The sequence below is a fragment of the Dipodomys spectabilis genome, unplaced genomic scaffold, assembly GCF_019054845.1.
Source record: "Dipodomys spectabilis isolate Male_0828 unplaced genomic scaffold, ASM1905484v1 ptg000601l, whole genome shotgun sequence".
Taxonomy (NCBI): domain Eukaryota; kingdom Metazoa; phylum Chordata; class Mammalia; order Rodentia; family Heteromyidae; genus Dipodomys; species Dipodomys spectabilis.
Genome location: NW_024871278.1, coordinates 794525 through 817502, shown reverse-complemented (window position 1 = coordinate 817502; position 22978 = coordinate 794525). Strand labels below are relative to the sequence as shown.

Here is a 22978-nt window from a genome sequence, read left to right as displayed (position 1 = left end):
AGTTGTGCTGGTAGTTTTAGAATGGCCTTGTTAGTGATCATTTGGGTGAATGCACAAAAGTGGGATTGCTGGGTCATAGAGGTGCTCTATGTGTAACCCTTTGGGGAACATCCATACTGCTTTCCAAGTGCGTGAACAAGTTTACACTCCCACCAAGAATATAGTAGGGTTCCCTTCTGGTCACATGCCCTCCAGCATCTGTTGTTGTGGAACGCTTCATGAATTTGGGTGTCATCCTTGCACAGGGGCCATGCTAATCTTCTGTGTATTGTTCCAATTTTAGTGTATGTGCTGCCGAATTGAGCACAGAACATTTTTTATATATAAAGTGGAATTGATTTTTTTAAACTAGATAATTCAACAAAAAGCAAGTTCAAAACAATTGTGAAATTTTAGAAGCAGGTATTTGTTACATAAGCACACATTTAAGAATAAAGTCAAGATTGATATGACAAAAACAAAATGAATCCAGATGTTTGTTGTTCAAGAGATGTGTAGGAGGAGGAATTCAATTATTCTATACAGGGCACCTCTCATAATGAACACTGCAGCAAGTGTTAAGGTGTGTTAAAAGTTTTAATGTTTTAAATATGTTTAATTTTGGGAACCTGCTTATATATGCCAAAATTAAGACTGTCAGGTCATAAAACTTTTCCATAAAGTATTTAAGATTTATGGTAGCTGACATATATTACTAAGTATGTACATTTCAGAGATTATAGAAAATTTATTAATGAGAAGTTGCAAAGTCTTTGTGTAAAGAAACAGAGCAAAGAGATAAGACTTTAACTACACAATTTCTGTTGAAACTTTAGGGCTTCTTTTCTTTATATGTTAGCAAGGAACAAATGATTATATAAGCCATGTATCAGTGATGAGTGAGACATAAAAAGTTATCTTACAGTGTAACTTTAAAGGGCACTCATAGCTTATAAAATTCTTGTTGAACATCATAATCTTAGCCAGTTTTAAATGTACAGGAATATGAGCAAATTGTAAAATCTAATATGTAGTATACTTCAAATATTGGAAATGCTGGTATTTGGCTTTTATTTTATTAATCATTAATATTTAATTATTGGTTTTCTTTATTTTTTGCATTGTTTTCATTTTTTGCAATATAATACAACTTTTTTAAGTCGTCATTACGAGGTATTTTGAAAATGTTACTGGGATGACCATTTTTTATAGGTGCATGTGAATTCACAGCGATCAAAATTAAGAACAAAATATTGATTAAAAATTTTCTCAAGTAGGGTCTGAATCAGGAGTGTTGATAAATGTCCACACATAAAATCTTAGCCTTAAGCTGAAGCAGTGGTTTTACAGAGTTGAGGCCACAAAAGTGAGAGACTGTGTTTTGTTTAGTTTTTTGGTTTGGTTTTTGTTGGTTGTGGGGCTTGAACTCTGGGTCCTGGGTGCCGTCCCTCAGCTCAAGTCGAGTGCTACCACTTGAGCCACAGCATCACATCTGTCTTTTTCTCCTTATATGGTGCTGAGGAATCAAACCAAGGGCCTCATGCATGCAAGGCAAGCACTCTAACACTGAGCCACCTTCCAAGAACCGGAGAGACTGTTCTTTTAAAAATCATCTAAACAATATTTACTTTCTGCTTTGGGTAATATAATGAAATACATGAATATCTTTTTATGTTTTTGTGAATTGTCATACTTCTAAATTTATACTAACTTCAGCCACTTCATCCTTTTCAAAGTCATGAAATATCTCTGAGAGTTTGCTTCTGTGAAGACTGTTTTTGCATTTATAATTTCTTCTGAGTAATCTTTAATTTTTATCAAAATTACTTTATATTTTTATATTGATGGGTTATCAGACATCAAATACCTTCAAATGTACATGGAGAGACTAAAGATAGCAGTATGAAGGTTCTCATACAGCTCTTGTTTATCTGTTATGCACTTCCAGTATTATGATATTTCTCTCTCTCTTTCTCTCTCTCATTTTCTCTCTTTCTCTTTCATGCTCCATGTCTGCTATTTAGAATTTCTGCTGGTCTACTATTATCCTTCAGGATCCACTGGTTTTGTGGGAACATGATAGGGACCATCAGTTACCCTTGCATTCTTTAAAAGTTATAAGAGTAACGTGATATTATTCTTTGCCATTCTAAATGGCAAAACAACAGATCTAGGAATTCCTTTTCACTTTTATTTCTATTATAATTTTATCTCATAGGCATCCATTTGTGACCTAAAAGTTCTTTTTCTTTTACAAAGAATGTTTTTCTTTTATTATCAGTCAGTAACCAAAACAAAGCTATCCTAGGGGAAGTAGGCTGAAGTTGTTCACAGGGATGAAAAACAAGGTAATGGGGGAAGTGAGCACAGATCCTCAGAGCAGTTTATCTTGTACACTTTGTGAGAATGGCAATGTGCTGGGAACTCTAGATTAAATCACTGAACAGGTGATATATATACACATATATTTATATATTTATATTTATTTATATTTGCATATATGTGTGTATATGCCCTTATATATGTACACATGTATGTTACTATACACACAAATATACACATACATATATACATGTATACATGCACATATGGAGAAAGACACATAGATACAGCCAACACAAGTTTCACTAATTGTTGAATATGCCTTAGATGGAATGCTTGGAACCGAATATGTTGAAGATGTCTTTGTCTCTAAAAGTTTTTTTTCCACTCATCTTATCTCCTAAAACTGGTAGTTTTTGCCAGAATCGACTTGCAACATGCCGTACAAGTGATAACAAATCAATCAGAAATCTCAGTAAGTAAAGGTCTTATGGTGTCTCCTTGCTCCCCACGGAATTCTTGCTCTTGTAGACAGTCTCAAAAACCAAAGCAGAAGAATATCCTGGTAAAAAATAAGGTTATAAAGCTTTAAATGGCATCCTTCCTTGAGCTTTTTTACAAAAGCTACCATCAATTCCTTGAGAGCTTGTTTGGAGGTTCTAGCAGGGGAGCTCAGCTACCCGTATATCCTTGACCTAAGACCGGTCCTCCTCTATTGGGGATGGTCGTCCTCCTCGACCGAGTGCACAGTTTCGGGAGGGACACACATGTAGCAGTGAGGGAGGAAGGGGACACCCACCTAGCCAGCCAGATCAGCCGAATCAACCCTGGCGATCAATGGGGTGACAGATGTCGCAGCAGATCGCCCTCACATCCAACTACCATCAATTCCTAAGCAGATGAATGAGGCCTCAGAAGACTGGACCTCAGGTCAACACTTAACCAACCCATGTGAAAAGTCTAAAGTTAGAAATGCTGACTGAGGTCTTCCATTTCCTGGCCAAGAATTTAAAAAAATAGAAAGTTTTTTAATGTATTAAAAATTGAAAATAATTTGTAACCTGTCCATAAATGTGTACAATACAATTATACCAACTGACAAAAGATGATGTGCATTTCACTTATGTGCTTTTGGACTTGGGGAGTGACTATAGGTGTGTCTACACAAGTAGAATAAGCATAAATCAAGCCAGCATTTCTTCATTTAAGATACAAGGAAAGGATACAGGTTGACCCACTGTAGCAATGGGATGTACAATATCAGAGGGGGGTAAAGTGGGGAGTTGAGGAGGTGTGCAGGGAAGGGATGGTAGGGGTAAATCAAAGGAGGGGGTAACAATGCTCAATAAAAAACGTACTCATTACCTTACTTATGTAACTGTAACCCCTCTGTATATGATATTTACAAAAAATATATTTAAAAATACGAGGAAAACTTCTTCTATACTTATATGAAGTATTTGTCACCCAATATCAGTAAGGTACTGGTTTTAGGACCACAGGCATATTAAAATTTTGGATGCTCAAATTCTCTACATAAACACAGTATATTATTTACATTAGAATCTGCCCACAACCTAGTGCAGTATGATTGCTATGAAAAATTTTACTACATTTTATATTTGTAGTGAAAAAGTATATGCACTATCAACAGATACAAATTTTTCAGATAATTTTTGTCTGCATATTGTGGATGGAATTGGAAGAGCAATTATGAAAAACCCAAATTTCATCACCATGAGCTGTCTGTAAAATGTAACTAGGATCTAATACAGCATCATTGAATGGTGTGGATCTTCAAGAAGAAGTACTTGAGTTGAGACATTATCAGAAAGTGTAAGCACGCAAGGACTTTTTAGAAATGCAGCTGATAGATTTCTCATAGAGAGCTTTCATAACACTTTGTGAAACATAAGTCAGAACCTCACTGAAGTGTAGAGAGATTTCCCTCACCTTTCTGTCAAGCTCAGTCATTATCAATCAATTTATAGCTAATCTTGAATAATCCTCTAATAAGAAAATGTTTATGGAATGTTATATGCAGAAAAGCTGGTAAGGATAACTTTTTCCAATTAGGACTGAAGGATTGACCTGCCCTCCCCACCACGCTATTTTCCCAGGCCCATACAGACTCCAGGCAAAATCCCAGGTATGTGTGACCTCCTTGGAAGTGCAGGGAAATCCACATAAGCCCATTGTGGGCCAAACTGAAAGTTCCCCACCTTCCTTGACTTAGGGGCTTTTCATTAACTTCTACCTCCTTGTTCAGACCTCCTATAAAAACCCAGATCCTATCCCAGCAGCCTCACACAACCTCCCAATGCACTGGAAGGATGGTGCCCCTCATTGTGCCTCAATAAACAGTCCTCACCTGTTGATGATGTAGTTCAGCCTATTCCTTTTCCATTCTCCTCCATTTTCCTAACATATGGTTATGAAACCTGGGAGGACTGGGTGCCCTCTGCCCAGGGGCCACACCCCTCCTTGCCACCCCTCATGGAGGCTTTCTGCTACCTTCCTCCTCCTTCCAAGGCCTTTGTCCACTGGGAGGACAGAGCCCTCAGAGCTTACTTTGGGCTAAACAGCCACATGAAAGACCTCTTGATCTTTGCCTTTGTAAACAGTGCAAGCAGTGGACAGCAACCCTGCTGTGGCTTGAGGTATTTTTGGCCCCCTGCCTAAACCCAGAAAAGGTCTCTCCCCCTATTCTTTCTCTTTTACTCTGTTCCTGGACTCTTATCTCCAGGCTGGAGGGTCTTTGCCTTTTGGTCAACTTCACTCACCATGTAAAAGCCTCAGTACAAGATTACCAGCCCAGTCTGTGGTGGAGCTGCAACGAAACGGACCCCAGGAATCCAGGATTCCCTTCCTTCCTTCCTTCCTTCCTTCCTTCCTGTCTGTGGGAATCCAGGAGACTCCAGGAATGTCTCTTTTCCTGACACCATGACCCCCTGTAATTAGGACCTTTGGGGATGCTCTATCCTAATTACTTGGATATGTCCATCTGCCTTCCCAAAACACCAGGGATGCCTGGAACAACGGGACAGACTCAGTAGTCCTACCAAATTTTCCAAATTGTCTCCCAGAAACACCCCATTGGTATGACTGTGGTCTAATCTTAAGAAACTGGGCTGACTGATTTACAGTAAAAAAAATAATCTGACGTGTTTTTCTTCCAAAATCTGGTCTCATTATCATGGCCAGCACTGGCCTAAATTCGGAACCTTAGGTTTTCCTCTTAGTGATTTAAACAATTCTCCAACAAAACGGTGGGGTTTCCCAGGTCCCCTATACATAAGCCCTCCTCTACCTCTGCTCCAGAAAACCCCCACTCTGCTTATGCTGTTCTGTTCACCAAGTCCTTCTCTGACCTCCACTCCAGAGTTCCCCCTACCCGCTCTCCAGCCTTGCTCACCAAGCCCTTCTCTGCCATGATTCTCCTATCTCCTCTAAAAAGTAACTCCTCATCTTGTAGCAGCTCAATCTGTCTCTCACCCCTTTTCTCTCCCCCTCTCCCTTTCTATCTCACTCTCTCTTTTCTTTGATGACCTCTGGCACCAAAGATCCTTTTCTCTTTCCTTGCCCTTCTAACTGCACTCTTGCTATTTGCAGTTGGTCCAGCTTATCTAGGCTAAGACTGTCTGCCTGTGTCAAGCAAACTCCTTCTGCTAACCCCTGTCCCTGTGCTTTCCTGTCTGCCTACCTGTGTAGCTGACACAAGGTGAGGATGGGCATAGACCTCCAAAGATAAAACAGCAAGGGCTGGGAAGGTGGCTCAGTGGTACAGTGCTTAACTTGCATGCCTGAGGCCCTGAGTTCAACTCCTCAGCACCAAATAAGCAAAAAGAAAAAAGCCGGAAGTGGCACTGTGGCTCAAGTGGTAGAGCACTAGCCTTGAGCTGAAGAGCTGAGGGACAATTCCCAACCCCAGAGTTCAGGCTCCACGACCGGACCAAAAAAAAAGATAAAACAACAAGCTAACAGCCCTGTTAAAAATCCCTCTACACAAACCCCTCCATACTTATACACTTCACAATCCTGTTCTATGGCTAATACACCTTCTTCCCTTCCAGACCCTAAATAAATAGGCCTCTGCTCTGGAACTTTCGTTAACCTGTCACTGAAAGTGTATGGGTGTCAAAAACACTGAGGACAGCCTCTCTCTTTTACGGCTCTCTCCCTTTATCACACTGAAATCCCATAAAAGAAACAAATCAGTTCTTTTTCTTTTTGGACTTAGACAATAATCCAATCCTTTTCTCTTTCCTGAGTCCACTCACATCAAAATCTTTATTCTTAATTTCTTCTCTAGGAGACTGCAGAAGAGAAATCCCTCCCTCTCACATCTTCCAATAACTCTCTCTATCCACTCACTCAAACACTCACTTTTCAGCACCTTCATTATGCCACATCATCCCTTTAAATGTCTTCATGTTAAAAGTGTTATTTCTTCTCCTTACAGTGGCTGTTCAGCCACCCTCTCCCCCAATTCTCTCTACATGCCCTGGAAGCTGACAGCTAGAAAGAGACAAAGATCACATAATGGATTTTTCTACAACCTCCACTCTTCCACCAACCTTACTCCACTCTCCTCTTCACTCTTCTAGGGGTTAAAATATTTAAATCATACATTATGCCTCATCACCAAAATCGATTTAAAGATTTTCTGCTCTTGTTATTAATGTTTGTTTAAGGGTGGAAATTCTGTTTGTCAAAATTTGCCTTGCATATTGTTTGGTATTGCATACTTTTCTGACATTGACACGTGTTTTTATCATATTGGGCAAAACAATATCACTTTGCCACTGGAATTCAAAAAAAACCCATATGGTTGGTTTTCATTTTTTTAAAAACTTAAGTGCACCTTAAAACTTTGGTTTAAGTATAAGTGTGTGAACATGTTCAGCATAATCTTATTATAATACATAAAACCTGTGTAAAAAGTTATCTTCTTCTATTTCTTGATACAGATATTTCCTATCAAATGTGCTGTTTGTTAAAAGAAAACATTTTTATCAAGGGTAGTATAAAAGGAATGAGACCCAGCTCATCTACTAACCAGCTGTCATGAAAAACACCAGTAAGAAGGTAAGAATTGTCTTAAAATATTTGTTCCACATATCTGTTTCTGTCCTCAGAATGTTCGAGTATGTAGGAGATGGTATGAGTATGCCTTAAAAGACAGCTTATGAGTAAAGTTTGTATGTAATTATTGGCTGTGATTTAACATTAAAACTAGCATGTTATTCTCTATATCCATCTAAAGTCAAGTGTCTTTAGCCAGTCTGTGTATAATGTTGTAAGTAATTAACCATTCATCCGAGGGATGCAGTCTAGCCAAGATCCTGCCTGAAGCATGCTACCACCTCCATGGTATACTGGACTCCTGCCTGACTCGATCACACACAGCTGATTCTTGGTAAAAGACTCCTTTAGATTTACAAAAACTAGACTCTTGTGGGACACTCTCTATAAACCTTACCCAGCCTGACCTGAAAAAGCCAGCTATGTTGTCATGCTATTAATACATGTATAGGCCAGGAGAGCCTCTTACACACTTTGGTTATAAGGTTTCCCAGGCAGCCAAGCTATACTCAAACCCTCATCCTAGCTATTGAGTTGTGTCATTGCAGAGTTCTGGCAAGTATTTGTTGATCAATTTTTGACAGGGTGCACATAAGCTCTACTTGTTCCCACTGATCTCCTTGTTACTTTGATTGGAAATTATAAAGTGTTTTTGTGGCAAAGATTGCAGTTCAAAGCCAGCCCAGGCAAAAAACCCTGAGACTCTATTCCTATACAACCAGCAAAGAGCCAGGCTGAAAGCTGGCTCAAAAATTAACCATCCAAATGCTAAATGTGGCCCTGTGACTCAAAGTGGTAGGATGCTAGCCTTGAGCAGAAGTGCTCAGGGAAAGTGCTCAGGCCTTGAGTTCAAAGCCCATATCCTAGCCACAAGCAGCTAGATTCCAGGACAAGGCGGAAAAGCATAAGAGGAGATGATGTCACATCAGCCACTTTGTGCCTGTCCTTTCAAAATTAACCAGAGCCAGGAGGTCAATAGAAACAAGTTGAGAAGCTTGTCCATCTAATGTCCATATCTGTCTAACTTCTAACTGGACAAGAATTTACATTCTTGCCTTTGTTACCAGCTATTTATAGGAAATGATCAAAGTCTCTCACCAGGCCCTTTACCTTAACTACTCCAATCCAGCCCTAGTTTCTGACTGGCTATGGGCTCATGATCCAAATGGAACTTTTCTGGTTTGTGCCCTGGGTGTGTTTTCCTGGGTGTGTTTTGGTTGATCTCAGCATTTTCAAGTTTCTCTCTAACAGGATAATAGCCCTGACTCAAGACCTGGGACCACGTCAAGGCCATCCTATTACTGCAGGCAACCAGAGGCTTTGCTTACACTGCCTTGGACCGAGCACAGACATGGACCTGAAGACCCCAGCCCTAGTGACTCCTCGACACCCCCATGCCAGCTGAAGTCAGCCAGAAAAGACCCCTTTTTATACTCCACCTTTTATACTCCAGGTTTCAAAATGATTGGAATCTGCTTTGTTCTCATAACTCCATGTTAATCCTCTATCAGCCCAGTTCTTTTTATGTATCTAAAGATCCTATATGAAGAACTTGCCTCTCCCCTCTTGGCCCTATCCTTTTATGTATCTGAAGATGGAATATGAAGAATTGACCCCCACCCTACTATCCTAGGCCCATATAGACTGCAGGCAAAACCCAGGTATATGTGAACTCCTTTGAAGTGCAGGCAGGGCAATCCACCTAACCCAGCTGTAAACATCCCATTGTGGGCCCACACCTTCCTTGAGCTAGGGGCTTTCCATTAACCTCTACCTCCTTGCTCAGACTTCCTATAAAAACCCGATCCTGTCCCAGCTCCCTCACACAACCTCCAAACCTGCTGGAAGGGCTGTGGCCCTCGCTGTTCATCAATAAACAGTCCTCACCTGTTGATGATGGAGTTCGGCCTATTTCTTTTCCATTCTCCCTCATTTTCCTAACAAGGGTAGTCTGTTTTCTATGATCAAGAAGAGAGAAAATTAGATAAGCATCCATTTACAGCCTTCTGAATAATTCTGATTCTGCCCACGTCAGTTATCTATACATACCTATGTCCGAGTGAGAGGATTTTAGAAGAATTTAGTGTTTTAAAAATTAAAATTAAATGTAGAATGAAATTGGTTCCAATGCATCACATTAAGATATTTAGAAACAACTGAGAAACCTAAAGGTCTATAAGATTTTTTTTATTGGAAGTGAAGGGGTTGTGGAATTTGGTTCTCTATATTTTAAGCAATTTGCAAAAAGAATTGGCAAAATAAAATTTACATTTGCAGCAGACTTGACACATAAATTTTTGTATATTGAAAGAAACACAAGCCATAACAATATGTCAATGCTATCCTCTTATTTATTTCTAAACGTTTATGATTCTTGTCTCTTAATATTAAAACTTCAAATTTGTTTTAATCTTTATCAAGTTGTGCAAAGGGGTTTTGCTTCATCATGTCAGTGTTTAATAGAGTATATGTGCATTTCAATGTACAATACATCTGGAACATTGAAATCTTTCCACTTTTCTTCCTTCCCTTACCCCAACACCACCTATCCCTTCAAGTATCTTACTTATATTCTCACATATGTACATTGAGTGATATGACTGTATTAGTCCACCATTTCCATTAGGGCAGAAGTGCCCTACTCCCTTTAAGCCCAGATCTCCCTTTTAAGACTTGTTTCAACTTCATGGTATTTTGTTAAATTTCTCTGCCTTTGGCATTTGGCTTTGGGCTAACCACATTCTCTCTTCCATGTTTAACCTACATAAATGAGGTTATTTCTCCACATTTCTAATCTCTGAATGGCTGAGATAGGTCTCCTTTACTATGCACCTGTCTTTTTTTATCATAATTTGTGATATTAACTCAAAACTGCTTTGCCTTTTGTCAGCAATTGGGCTGTTATAAGAGAATACTTCAAAGTAAGTGGCTTAAAAACAACAGAACTTTATTACCCATATGCTAGAAGCTTAAGCATTGATTATAAAAATGCTTGTTCAAAGCAATTCCTTGTCTTTTGGGGGTCCACTTTCTGGTTCATCACAATCTATTTGCTGGACATTCATATGGCAGAGTAGTTATATTGGGCTTCTTTTATCAGGATCATTATTGTAATGCCATCTCTGAAAGGTTGATTCTAAAGTCACCAGACGGGGGAATAGAATTTCCACATGTGCATATGAAAGGAGTTACAACGTCCAATACACTTTGCAATTTTTTCTTTAACTCAGTGTAGTGTATCCTTTAGATATTATTTCATAGAAATAATAACTTAAGGACAAGTTTATATCATGTGACTTATGTGAATGATTCTTCTTGCAATGGGAATAATTATAGTGATGGCAAAGTGAAGTATGATTGTTCAGTGGCTCTTGAATCACATCATAGGTAATCATGTAAACGTGGTACAGCCTATCTACGGCCCTTCTGATGTATTTGAACAAGCTCTGATGAGTTAATCGCTTTCAGAAATATTCGATTGTGCCAACAAATACAGATCTCCTTTGATTTAAATCATGGCTTGCTTGTAGGACTCAAACAGACACCAAAATCAGAGGATGCTAAATTCTCTGATAAAATATATAATAAAATTTTTATAATTAATATAGCATGAAGACTGTAATATTAATAGCACTATAAATACTTGTATTCATATTATATAATATATTGACATCCTTTGGTTTAATCAGTTTTTAGAATATTTATAACTAAGTGTAAATGGTATGCAAATAGTTATTTGATGATGTATAGAAAATGAGAAAAAGATTTGCATACATATTACTACAGATGCAAACATATTCACCTGGTTATACATGATCCTTCATTTGTTGGTTTCATTCATGCATAGAGAACATACAAAGAAGTGAAAATTGCAAACTTGAACTTACTAAAGGATTAATTACATGAAGTTTATGTTGGGCTAAATAGATTTTATAAATTAAATTGTTTGTCCCTTCCTTTCTCCCACCCTTCCTTCCTTTGTTCCTTCATTCCCTCCTTCCTTCCTATTTTCCATCCTTCCTTTCTTCTGTCCTTCCTCCTTCCTTCCCTACATCCCTACCTCTCTCTCTTTCTCTCTTTCCTTCTTCTTTCCTTTCTTGCCTTTTTCTTCTTTCTTTCTTTTTTCCTTTCTTTCTTTCTACTATTCTTCCAATCTTCTTTTCTTTCTTTTACTCAGAATATTTTTTATGTTTATAGAAAAATACGAACTGCTGTACTCTAAGGTGTTATGAGTAATTATAAATATTAACTAGATTGATATTAATTTTAATCACCTATATTATATCTTAAGACATATTGTACTAAAAACAACTTCACAAATGTTGCAAGATATGTAACAAATATTACTGTTCCTGATATTGTTTATTTCTTCAAACTAAAATAAGCATTTAGACATATATTGTGTGTGTGTTTCTGTGTTGTTCCTGTGATTTTAACTCAAGACCTGTCCCCTAGTTGTTTTTATTTCCCTCAAGGATATTGCTCTATCATTTGAGCCACAATTCTATTTCTGGCTTTGTGTGTGTGTGGGGGTGGGTGGGTGCAGGTGTGTGTGGGTGTTGTGATGTGTGTGTGATTAATTGAGATGTGTCTCACAAACTTTCTTGCCAAGGCTGGCTTTGAACTCCAGCCTCCTGAGTAGCCAGGATTACAAGCTTAGACACCCATATGTATCACAGATTTCATATATCCAAGAATACAATAAATTTCATATTATTTGAATGCTAGAGGATCAATTTAACAAATAACATAGATATTTATTTAGTTATTAAACCTGAACCTGTACTGTGAAAAAGTTTTCAATTTTTTGAAAAAATATGCACTCAAAGATTTAAATGACAGAATCTTTGGACAAATTGAAATACTCTATTATTCAATAGCAAAAAAGGGATCACTAATCAAATTTCTCATGTAAGCTAAAGGCAATAGGCTCTATCAGGCTGAATGAAGCAATTTTTCATTAAATTAAATATTATCTAATGTGGTCACATGATTTTCTCTTATTTTTAACCTAAAAGTTTTTGACACAAAAATGTAGCTTCATACATTTTTTGATTATTTAAAAATCTTAGTTACTGGTCATATATTTCTGATATTTGATTACCTAGTTCTTTTACAGAAACAGTGAATTTCATTTATTTTATGTCAACAGTTATTTTTACAAATTGAATCAATCTCAGTATAAGATAACTAAAGCAAGATATTCCATCACTTATCCAATTATTCCTATAGACTTGAATATAAGTTATTTTTGAATGGTAAGAAATTCATATTATACCTACACTCTATAGAATAATTAAGATAAATGATTATTTTTCCTTCAACTTGAAGGAAAGAACCTCTTTATAAATAATAAATACTTGAATGGAAATGCTATAAAATTATGAAAAATTCATGTCATTATGAGTTAGATGAAATAGTCATTTTTGAAGATCACAACATGAAACCTCTTGAAGCTTCTGCATCTGCTAAATAAAATGTATTTGCATTCAAAATATTTCATTCATCTCTCCAGCAATGGTATAACCAAATCACTGCTATGCCAAATAGCATCTCTGATATTTAGGAACAGAAGTTATCACAATTGTATAGAAAGATCTACCCACTACACTAGAAATTAAATCTGAAATCATAAAGGATTGTGATTGATAATTAGCTTTCACTACGTTGCCATAAATAGGAGAACCCTTGCAAGTGGGCATAATTGAAGAGATTAGGTCACTGAGAACTTGAAATCAAAGAGGATGTTAAGATCAAAGTCCTTTCTTCCTCTTCCTTCTTTTACTTCTCCTTCTCCTTTTCTTTCTCCCTCTCCCTCTTCCTCTCATCCTTTTCCTCCCTTTCCCACTCCCATTCCTCCTCTTCTTTACTTCCTGGCTTCCATGAATACAAAAAGGCCATCACATGTTCCTGAGCAATGAGGATAAGAAATGTAAATTGAAATGTATAAAATCAGAAGCCAAGATAAAACTTTCCTCCTTTTAATTAATTTTATGAAGTATTTTGTCATATTGATAGGAGTCTGACACAGCATGCTCTCATTATTATAAGGGATAATAAATCGACTGAAATTGTCCTAATGAAATGAATGAATTAATATTATATTTGGAGAACCCTACATGAAAATATCAGATACACTTCAATAAGAGGCAAAAAATATGTTCAGATGAATATGGCGGAGGAGAAGCTGGAGGCTAAACAATCTCTGGCATACAAAGCAGTTTTAGTGATCAAGTGAACAGTCCTAGGCTAGAGAACCACACCAAATGTTCCATCAGAGTACAGAGAGTGGCCATAGAGGGAAAATCAAAGCAAGGAGACAAATCTGAGCACTTGCTGGTAGGCGCAACTGTGGTGGCTTCGGCAGCAGCAGCAGCGGTGGCCATAGCCTCCATACCTATAGCACAGAGAGTCTTGGGAAAAGATGCCAGATGTGGCAGGCAAGCAGATTTTACTCAACACCAGTAAGAACTGAGGAGGAGCAGATATCTTCATCCGGCAGATCGCAGGCCAGACACAGCCCAGGACCAAAGACTCCGGAGTGGGTAGAAGCCTGACATCCTCACTCTAAGGGAGCAGAGGAGGGAAGGCCACCCCTCCCTGCCACCACCATCAGAGATCTCCATCTTTGATATTAAAAAAGGACCATTTGAACAGCTATCTCCAACTCAGGCCTTGGAAGAAAACAAGAGTCATTTAGGAGGTCACAGGAACCTGACTTGAACTGCCTGGCTCATTTCCCCCCAAAGGAAAGTCAACCAGCCCAGGCAAGGAAGCCTCACCATTGGAGGAGTGACTTTCTTCTCTGGGTAAACTGAGCCAGAGGCTGCCTCTCCATACAGCAGCATAGACAATCAATTGAAATTCAGTAATCAAAAACCTGAGAATGGCTCCAGGATGGGCTCTGTGAATGCCCCAGGAGCTATTCCCTCAGGGAAAAGCTACTGTTTGCTGAAAGACCTCAACTTTACCCAGAACCTAGCCTAAAAACAGCATCTCCAAACTAGAGGAAACAGCCATCTCCCTCTTTCGTGATACTCAAAGCAGATCTCCCTCCCACTGAAGTAGAATGGGAGGAGGATCACAAAATCCTGGGTAATGCAGAGCATTTTTCTGCCGGCTCAAACTCACTTAAGAAACTAATCAAACCACAGAAAAAATAAACACCACAAGCAGACCAGAGACTCCACCAAGAGATTGGTTATGGACACGGGGGAGATGCAGGATCTTCCCATTCTACCCCCTTCCCCATCCCCCTCAAAAAAATCAAAGAACTCTTCTTTGTACCTTTTCTTAATTTTTAATTTTTTTCAAAAATTGTTTTCTATTAATCTTTTCTTCCTTTCATAATTTTTATTATCGATGTGTGTGTGTGTGTGTGTGTGTGTGTGTGTGTGTGTGTGTATGCGTGTGTGTGTTTTATCTCTTCTGATCTTTTGGTCCTTTTTATTTTTATCTTTTCAATTTTTTCTCTTTCTTTTTGGTGAGAATTAACTGCTGTTCTGATCATCCTCAGATATTTACCCATCGTCGATTATTAGACCTTATCCCCCATTGTGTACACACTTCATGCAGCAATTTAGTAATCAATTCACAATCTCTTAGGATTAAATTATTTTAAATTTTTTTATTTTTATTTTTTGTGAACATACTGTAAAGAGGGGTTAAAATTACATGGACAAGATAATGAGTACATTTCTTATCAAGCATTGCAGACTCCTCCTTTGTTTACCCTTCACAACCCTTCCCAGCCTCCCCCGTCCACCCACCCAATCTTCCCTCCACCTCCCGCCCACACAAAAGTTGTAAAGTTCGTTTTCGACATGACAACTTGTACTTCTCATTGTTGCAATCGGTCCACCTGTATCCTTAAATGACTTGTTTTTCCCCATCTCCTCCACAAATTATACATACATCAAATATAGTGAAAGCAGGGGTTATATTGTGGGGGAGGGACATACAAAGAAACAAAGAAATAATTTTATAAATGTGTTAGAAACAAATGCATGAAAGAAAAAAAAATAAATACATATCTAAGGGTTCATTTTCCTAACATTATATTATCTGACCTTTTCTGCTTGACTCATACCTATACTAGATATTGCAAATGAGGGAAACCATGGGATCTATGTGTCTTTGGGATTAGCTTACTTCACTTAATATAATTTTTTCCAAGCCTTTCCATTTCCTAACAAATGGGGCAATGTCATTCTTTCTGATGGAGGCATAGAATTTTTTGTGTATATATTTTGTTTATATATACCACATTTTCTTGATCCATTCATCTACTGACAGGCTTCTGGGTTGGTTCCATATCTTAGCTATGGTAAATAATGCTGCAATAAACATAGTTGTGCTGGTATCTTTAGTGTGGTCTTGTTTGTAAACATTTGGGTAAATGCCCAAAAGTGGGATTGCTGGGTCATAGGGGAGCTCTATGTGACGTCTTTTGAGAAACATCCATATTGCTTTTCAAAGTGGTTGAAAAGGTTTACACTCGCACCAACAATGAAGTAAGGTTCCCTTCTGTCCACATCCCCTCCAGCATCTGTTGTTTTTAGAGTTCTTGTTTTTTGCCATTCTAACTGGAGTGAGGTGGTATCTCAATGTTGTTTTGATTTGCATTTCTTTTATGGCTAGGGAGGTTGAGCATTTCTTCATGTGTCTATTGGCCATCCTTCTTTCTTCTTCAGAGAAGTTTCTCTTTAAGTCTTTAGCCCACTTATTTATTGGGCAGTTGTTTCTTTGAGGATTTGTTGTTGGGGGATTTAATTTTTTGAGTTCCAAGTATATTTTAGAGATGAGACCCTTGTCCGTTGTATGGCTAGTGAAGATCTTCTCCCAATCCGTGGGCTTTCTATTGATCTTGCCAGTTATGTACTTTGCCATGCAGATGCTCTGGAACTTCACGAAATCCCATTTGTCCAACCTTTCTTTGATTTGCTGTGTTTCCGGGTCTCTATTCAGAAAATTTCGGCCTGAGCCAAGGAGACCTAGGGTTTCTCCTATTCCATCCTGTAATGTTTTCAGGGTGTCTGCTTTGAGTTCAAGGTCTTTGATCCATTTGGAGTTGATTCTGGTGCAGGGTGATATATAAGGTTCTAGCTTCAGTTTTCTACAAGTAGTTAACCAATTTCACCAGCACCATTTACTGAAGAGGCTGCCTTTCTTCCATTCTATTATTTTAGCTCCCTTATCGAAGATTAGATGGCTACAGGTCTGTAGGTTCATTTCTGGGTTTTCAATTGTATTCCATTGTTCCTGAGGTCTGTTCTTATGCCAGCAGCAAGCTGTTTTGATTACTATGGCTTTATAGTAGACTTTGAAATTTGGTATTGATATTCCTCCAGCAGTGTTCTTTCCGTTGAGGAGCGTTTTTGCTATTCAGGGTCTTTTATTGTTCCATATGAATTTTTGAATTGCCTCTTCTATTTCCTTGAGGAATGAGGTTGGAATTTTGATAGGTATCACATTGAATTTGGAGAGAGCCTTGGGAAGTATTGCCATTTTCACGATGTTAATCTTCCCAATCCAGGAGCATGGGAGGTTTTGCCATTTTCTAAGTTCTGTGTTGATTTCCTTTTTCAGGATTTTTAAGTTTTCATCATAGAGGTCCTTTACTTCTTTGGGTAAGTTAATTCCTAGGTATTTTATTTTTTGGGGGGCTATTATAAATGGAGTTCCTTTCCTAATTTCAACCACACTTTTCTCATTGTTGGCATACAAAAAAAGCCGTTGATTTTGGGGGGTTAATTTTATACCCTGCTACTTTGCCAAAGTTTTGAATCAGCTTGAGTAATTTGGGAGTGGAGTGTATGGGATTCTTTAAATACAAGATCATGTCATCTGCAAAGAGGGAGAGTTTTATTTCTTCTTTCCCTATTTGGATCCCCTTTATGTTCGCATCTTGTCTTATTGCTGTAGCTAGGCATTCTAATACTAGATGAAGAGAAGTGGAGAGAGTGGACATCCTTGTCTTGTTCTTGAGTTAACAGGAAATGGCTTTAGTTTTTCACCATTAAGTATAATGGTGGCTGTAGGTTTGTCATAAACAGACTTTATTGTATTGAGGAATGTTCCATGGATTCCTAGTTTTTCCAGAACCTTCATCATAAAGGTGTGTTGCATCTTGTTGAATGCTTTTACTTCATATATTGAAATAACCATTTGGTTCTTATTCTTGCTCCTGTTTATGTGATGAATAATATTAATTGATTTGCATATATTGTACCAGTTTGCACCCTGAAATGAATCCTGTTTGATCGTGTTGTATGATTTTTTGGGTGAATTGTTGAAGTCGATTGGCCAAAATTTTGTTGAGAAGTTTTGCATCAATGTTCATCAAAGAAATGGGTCTATAGTTCTCTTTCTTTGATGAGTCCCTGCCTGATTTTGGGATGAGGGTTATGATGGCTTCATAGAATGTTTTCGGTAGTGAACTTTCTCTTTCAATTTCATTGAAGAGTTGGAGGAGTACTGGTGTGAGCTCTGCTTTGAAGTCCTTGTAAAATTCTGCTGTAAAACCATCTGGTCTTGGACTTTCTTAGCTGGGAGATCTCTTATTGCTCTTTGTATTTCAATGGTTGATAAGGGCCTGTGAAGATGGTTTAACTCATCTTGGTTTAGTTTTGGCATGTCAATATTTGCTAAGATAAGGTGCATTTCTGCCAAGTTCTCAAACTTACTAGCATAAAGTTTTGAGAAGTATTCCCTTATAATGTTCTGAATCTTGGTTGTATTTAAGGTGATGTTTCCATTCTCTTCTTTGAGTTTATTTACTTGGGTGTGATCTCTTCTTTTTCTCCTGAGATTTGCTAAAAGTCTGTCAATTTTGTTAATTTTCTTGAAGAACCATCCCTTTGTTTTGTTGATTGTTTCTATAGTTGTTTTGGATTCTAATTCATTTAATTCTGATTTAATTTTAATTATTTCTCCCCGTCTATTGTATTGGGCCTTATCTTGCTGCTCTTTTTCAAGGAGGTTTAGATGTGTCATTAAATTGTTGTTTTCAGTTTTCTCCTATTTGTTGATATAGGAGCTTAGAGCTATAAACTTGCCTCTGAGTACTGCCTTGGCTGTGTCCCAGAGGAGCTGGTAATTTGTGTGCTCATTTTTGTTGAATAGCATGAACATTTGAATTCCCTTTCTAATCTCAATGACCCACTCGTGATTCAGCAGTGTGTTGTTCAGCCTCCATGTGTTACCAGACTTTCTTTGGTGGCTTTTGGTGTTGAGTTCTAATTTTATTCCCTTGTGGTCTGAGAGAGTGCAAGATATAACTTCAATGTTTCTGTATTTAGACAATTTTGCTTTGTGGCCTAAAATGTGGTCTATTTTAGAAAATGTTCCATGTGCTACTGAGAAAAACGTGTATTCTGATGCTGCTGGGTGAAATGTTCGATAGATGTCTCAATATCATCTATAAACTTACATAATTTTTAAGTATTTATCTTTTTTTTTCATGGCACTAACATTTAATGAGAAGACAAATTTTAGAGTAGATAAAATTGAAGGTTCATGCATCATTGTTGTAGATTTGAAACCATGCATATCCTTCCTCATAAAATGTCTCAAATGCGGTTAAAAACAGCACACGCAAAACCAAGCAATTATAAGTCCTTCGAAGCATGTAACTGTGATTAGCTGCTACTCTCAGCAATATAAAAATACTTCCACCACAATTTCATTCCAGTCTGTAAAGTAATTCAAAACAAACAAGTTGGAGACGTTGCTCAAATGGCAAAAGCAACAAATACAGATGCTTTGTATCAAGGAAATGAATCCACTGAAGAAATGAACCCATCTGAGGAGCAGTCCTCTGGGGCCTGGCACTAGGCTTCTGGTGGAACGCTGAGGCCCCCTTCTGGGAAGAGACGTATACTGCACCTAGGGCAGCTCTGCCAAACTTCAGGACACTTCTTGCACCCAGTAACACTGAAAGTTTTGTTGTGGATATTCTTTCCTGTGCAGTTTCAAATTTTAGGTATTAAATTTAAGAGTTATAACCTGTATTTTCAAATGAGGAACAGCTGATTTCGGATTAAATGTATCATGCTACTTAATTTTGCAACTGGCATTCACACCAGTGGGCATTCTTCATCTTGTTCCTTTTTAATTTCGCTGTAACTTTTTGCTTTGACAGTGTCTTGTTGAACTCCCTCTGCCTTCCAAGTGATGGGGTTACAGATGTGTATCACTATGCCCAGCTGTTGTTGGAACTCTTCACCCTCCAGTATATAACTACGTTTTTTTCATCCATCTCTCCTTGTGAGAATATAATCTCGCTGAGGCAGAAGACCCTGTTTTGGTTCAGGGAACCAAAGAACTGTCTTATTTATGTTATTGTCCTTTAATGCTTTGCCCCTTAAAAACAGAAATATCTTAAGATTCTATTATAGCAACATGGTACAATTTTTAAATGACCCTTAGGCACTTGTTTAAAAACATTTTTTCTATGTATTTAATAAAATCAATAGATTTCACAATAACATGTATACAGTGTATACAAATAATATACAATGTAGAAAAAAGCCAGACTTGCCCAGCACTGGTGGATAACACCTGTAATCCTAGCGACTAAAAAATGCTGAGATCTGAGGGTCACAGTTTGAAGCCAAGCTGGGGGGAAAAGTCCGTGAGACTCATCTGCAGTTAACCAACATAAAGCTAGGACTGGAGGTGTGACTCAAGTTTGAGCAAAAAAGCCAGAGAGTAAGAACATGTTGAGTTCAAGCCCTAAAGCCAACACACACACAAACACACTCACACTCACGCAGCCAATACACTGGGAGACCACAACAGCTATAAAGAATGAAAATCCAACTCCACCTCCAAAAAGCCAGTTGTAAAGGACACACGTGACCATGGCTTTCTATTCCAAATGAGTGCAGGTGATGGGGTGTGGATGGATACTGAAATCCCAGCCTGCACTCAGCTGGAATGGATTGAAGCTGTGGCTTAAAGACATGTACTGTTTGCTAATTCCTAAAACCTCAAACTTTAGTTTTCCCCCCCTTCATAAAAATGTTCTTTCAGCTGTGGAGAAGCTAATAGTTGTTTACAATTGTCAGCCTTTTAAAAAGCACTAATTTGTTCCCTTGTTAGGAAATGGAAAGGCTTGGAAAAAATTATATTAAGTGAAGTAAGCCAGGCCCAAAGAAACATAGGTCCCATGGTTTCCCTTATTTGCAATATCTAGTATAGGTATGAGTCAAGCGGAAAAAGTCAAATAATGTGATGTTAGGAAAACGAAACCTCAAATATGTATTTTAATGTTTTTGTTTCTTTCATGCATGTGTTTCTAACGCATTTATAATATTATCTCTTTGTTGCTTTGTATGTCCCTCCCCCACAGTGTAACCCCCGCTTTCACTATATTTGATGTCAGTATAACATGTGGAGGAGATGGGGACAAACAAGTCGTTTAAGGATTCAGGTGGACCTGTTGCAACAATGAGAAGTACAAAATGTCATGTCAAAACCAGCTTTACAATGTCGGGGGGGGGGGGGAGGGGTGGTATGATTGGGTGGGAGGGAGGGGGGAGGCTAGGAAGGGAGGTGAAGGGTAAACAAAGGAGGAGGCTGCAATGCTTGGTAAGAAATGTATGCATTATCCTGCCCATGTAATTGTAACCCCTCTGTACAGTATGTTCTCAAATAAAATAAAATAAAATTAAAAAAAAAAAAAAAAAGAGTGCAAATGTTATTCTCCGTCTTCCCGGAGAATAACAAACAACACATAATATATGCTCCCTCCATGCCAGCAGCTTTTCAGGCTGGGGATTCCAACCAGGTCACCATGGGGCTTTAGTCTTTCATTACAAGTTCAGGATTTCTGAAATTCCTTCTTCCGAACTTTTGATTTTGGTGCATTAGGATTTTCTTGCTTGTAGAAGGCCTTTAACAGTTCCACAGCTTCCTCAGCCCGATATCCAGGGATGCGCTGAAATGGTTTTCCCGTATTTGGTAAGTCAGCAGAGGCAACATTTAGAACGGAGCCACAGCCACCAAATCGTTCATTCTGACAGCCGTAGACGACCAGCGGGATTTTCATCAGGCGGAGAGCAGCTGCACACATAATGCAGGGTTCCACAGTGACATACAACACGGTACGTTCAAACACGGCAGAAGGACTCTGGCCATTTCGTTGACACCAATCTAGGACTTGATCAATGGCCACCATTTCTGCATGTCGAGTAGCAGTTTTGGTTTGATTCACTTCATTTCTTCCCTTCCCCACGATTTCATTGTTGTAGACCATAAGATAGCCAACAGGGTCTTCGCTATTTTCAAGGGCGTCTTTGGCCATGCACATAGCTTCCTCCATCCACCGTGCCGTCTCCAAGGCCAAAGACACGGCGGTCGAGACGCCTGGGGATGGCATGGACGCGGCCAACGCCTCCGCCTCCATCCAGCCGGGTTAATGCACAGCTCTGACCCGCGGGCCTTCTGGGCCCGGAACCAAGTATTTATCTTTTTAAATTTAAATTTTTGTTTTTCTATATTTTCTTGTTTTTTTTTTTTCTTAATGTCTCTCCTATCATTCTGTCCAATCCATTTCCCTCTCTGAGATTAGGCCTTGGTTAAATTCACTCTCATCTTACCTCACCACCACCCTATAATCCTATTTTTCCCCACATTTCTCCCTACATCTAATAATTTCTGGTTTGCCAATTTTTTTCTTTGCTATTCTTAGCCCATTAATCCATAGTTGTTTGATGTTGAATAGATTGTATCTGTTGAACTAGATTGTGTCTATAGCCTTTTGACTGTGCAACTACCAAACTTTGGTTGATGCTTGCCTTAAAATTATGTTCTAGCACAAAATTAGTGTTACATTCATACCAAATGAGCAGAAAAAGCCAGAAAAACAGAAGAAAAATGGCAAGTCCAGGTATCTGGACTCCCACTCATGATAAACAGTTGACAGAATAGTTAGTGAATAATCCAGAGGACAGTTCCCAAAAATCTGTACAAACAATATTGGTAAAAATGGTGAATGAAAAGATTGAAAACCTGCAAAGGACTCAGTGTGAGCATGATAGGGAAAGAGAGAGAGGTAAACCAAAGATTAATAGTGGAATCTCGTGAGAGTGCAGAAACTACTCAAAGATTGGTACAGGAAGTGCGTGAGCAGGTTTAGAACAGTCAAAGAGCAATACAGGAATTGCATAAGCAGGCTGACAACAATCAAAGAGAAACACAGCAATTGCATGAGGAGGATGATAACAGAAAAAGAGAAACACAGGTATTGTGTAAGCAGGTTGAGAACAGTCAAAGAGAACTTCAGGAATTGCATGAACATGAGGAAGCTGATCAAAGAGTAATACAGCAATTGTGAGAGCGGAATGAGAATACACAAAGATCAAGAGAGACATTAATGGAATCCATAAAGAGACAGCTGAAAGAATTCAGGGAGACCACAAATGGAATCCTGAATAGACCTGGCAGAGGGAATGGGGAACAAAGGAAACCATAAACAATCAACTAAGTCATTTGAGAATAAACACTGAACACCAAATTAAGGAAGTATAGAAGTTCATAAAAGATCTAAAAGAAAGCTCTAACAAAGAATTTGAAGCCATTAAAGCCG

The 22978-nt window shown here is 38.4% G+C and overlaps 1 protein-coding gene and 1 non-coding gene across 2 annotated transcripts; both read right to left on the bottom strand.

Annotated features, from left to right (window-relative positions):
• Positions 1-200: 200 nt before the first annotated feature.
• On the bottom strand, positions 201-307 carry LOC122100798. The gene has a single exon (XR_006146256.1). It is a non-coding gene; the product is annotated as a U6 spliceosomal RNA (small nuclear RNA).
• A 20904-nt stretch (positions 308-21211) lies between these two features.
• Positions 21212-21646, bottom strand: LOC122100783 (tRNA-specific adenosine deaminase 2-like). Its single transcript, XM_042671152.1, has one exon. It carries the CDS (start codon positions 21644-21646, stop codon positions 21212-21214), a length of 435 nt encoding a protein of 144 aa, XP_042527086.1.
• Between the last annotated feature and the right edge of the window lie 1332 nt (positions 21647-22978).

Coding starts and splice junctions, on each gene's coding strand:
- LOC122100783 (XM_042671152.1), bottom strand. CDS start 21,646: ATGGTCTACAACAATGAAATCGTGGGGAAGGGAAGAAATGAAGTGAAT.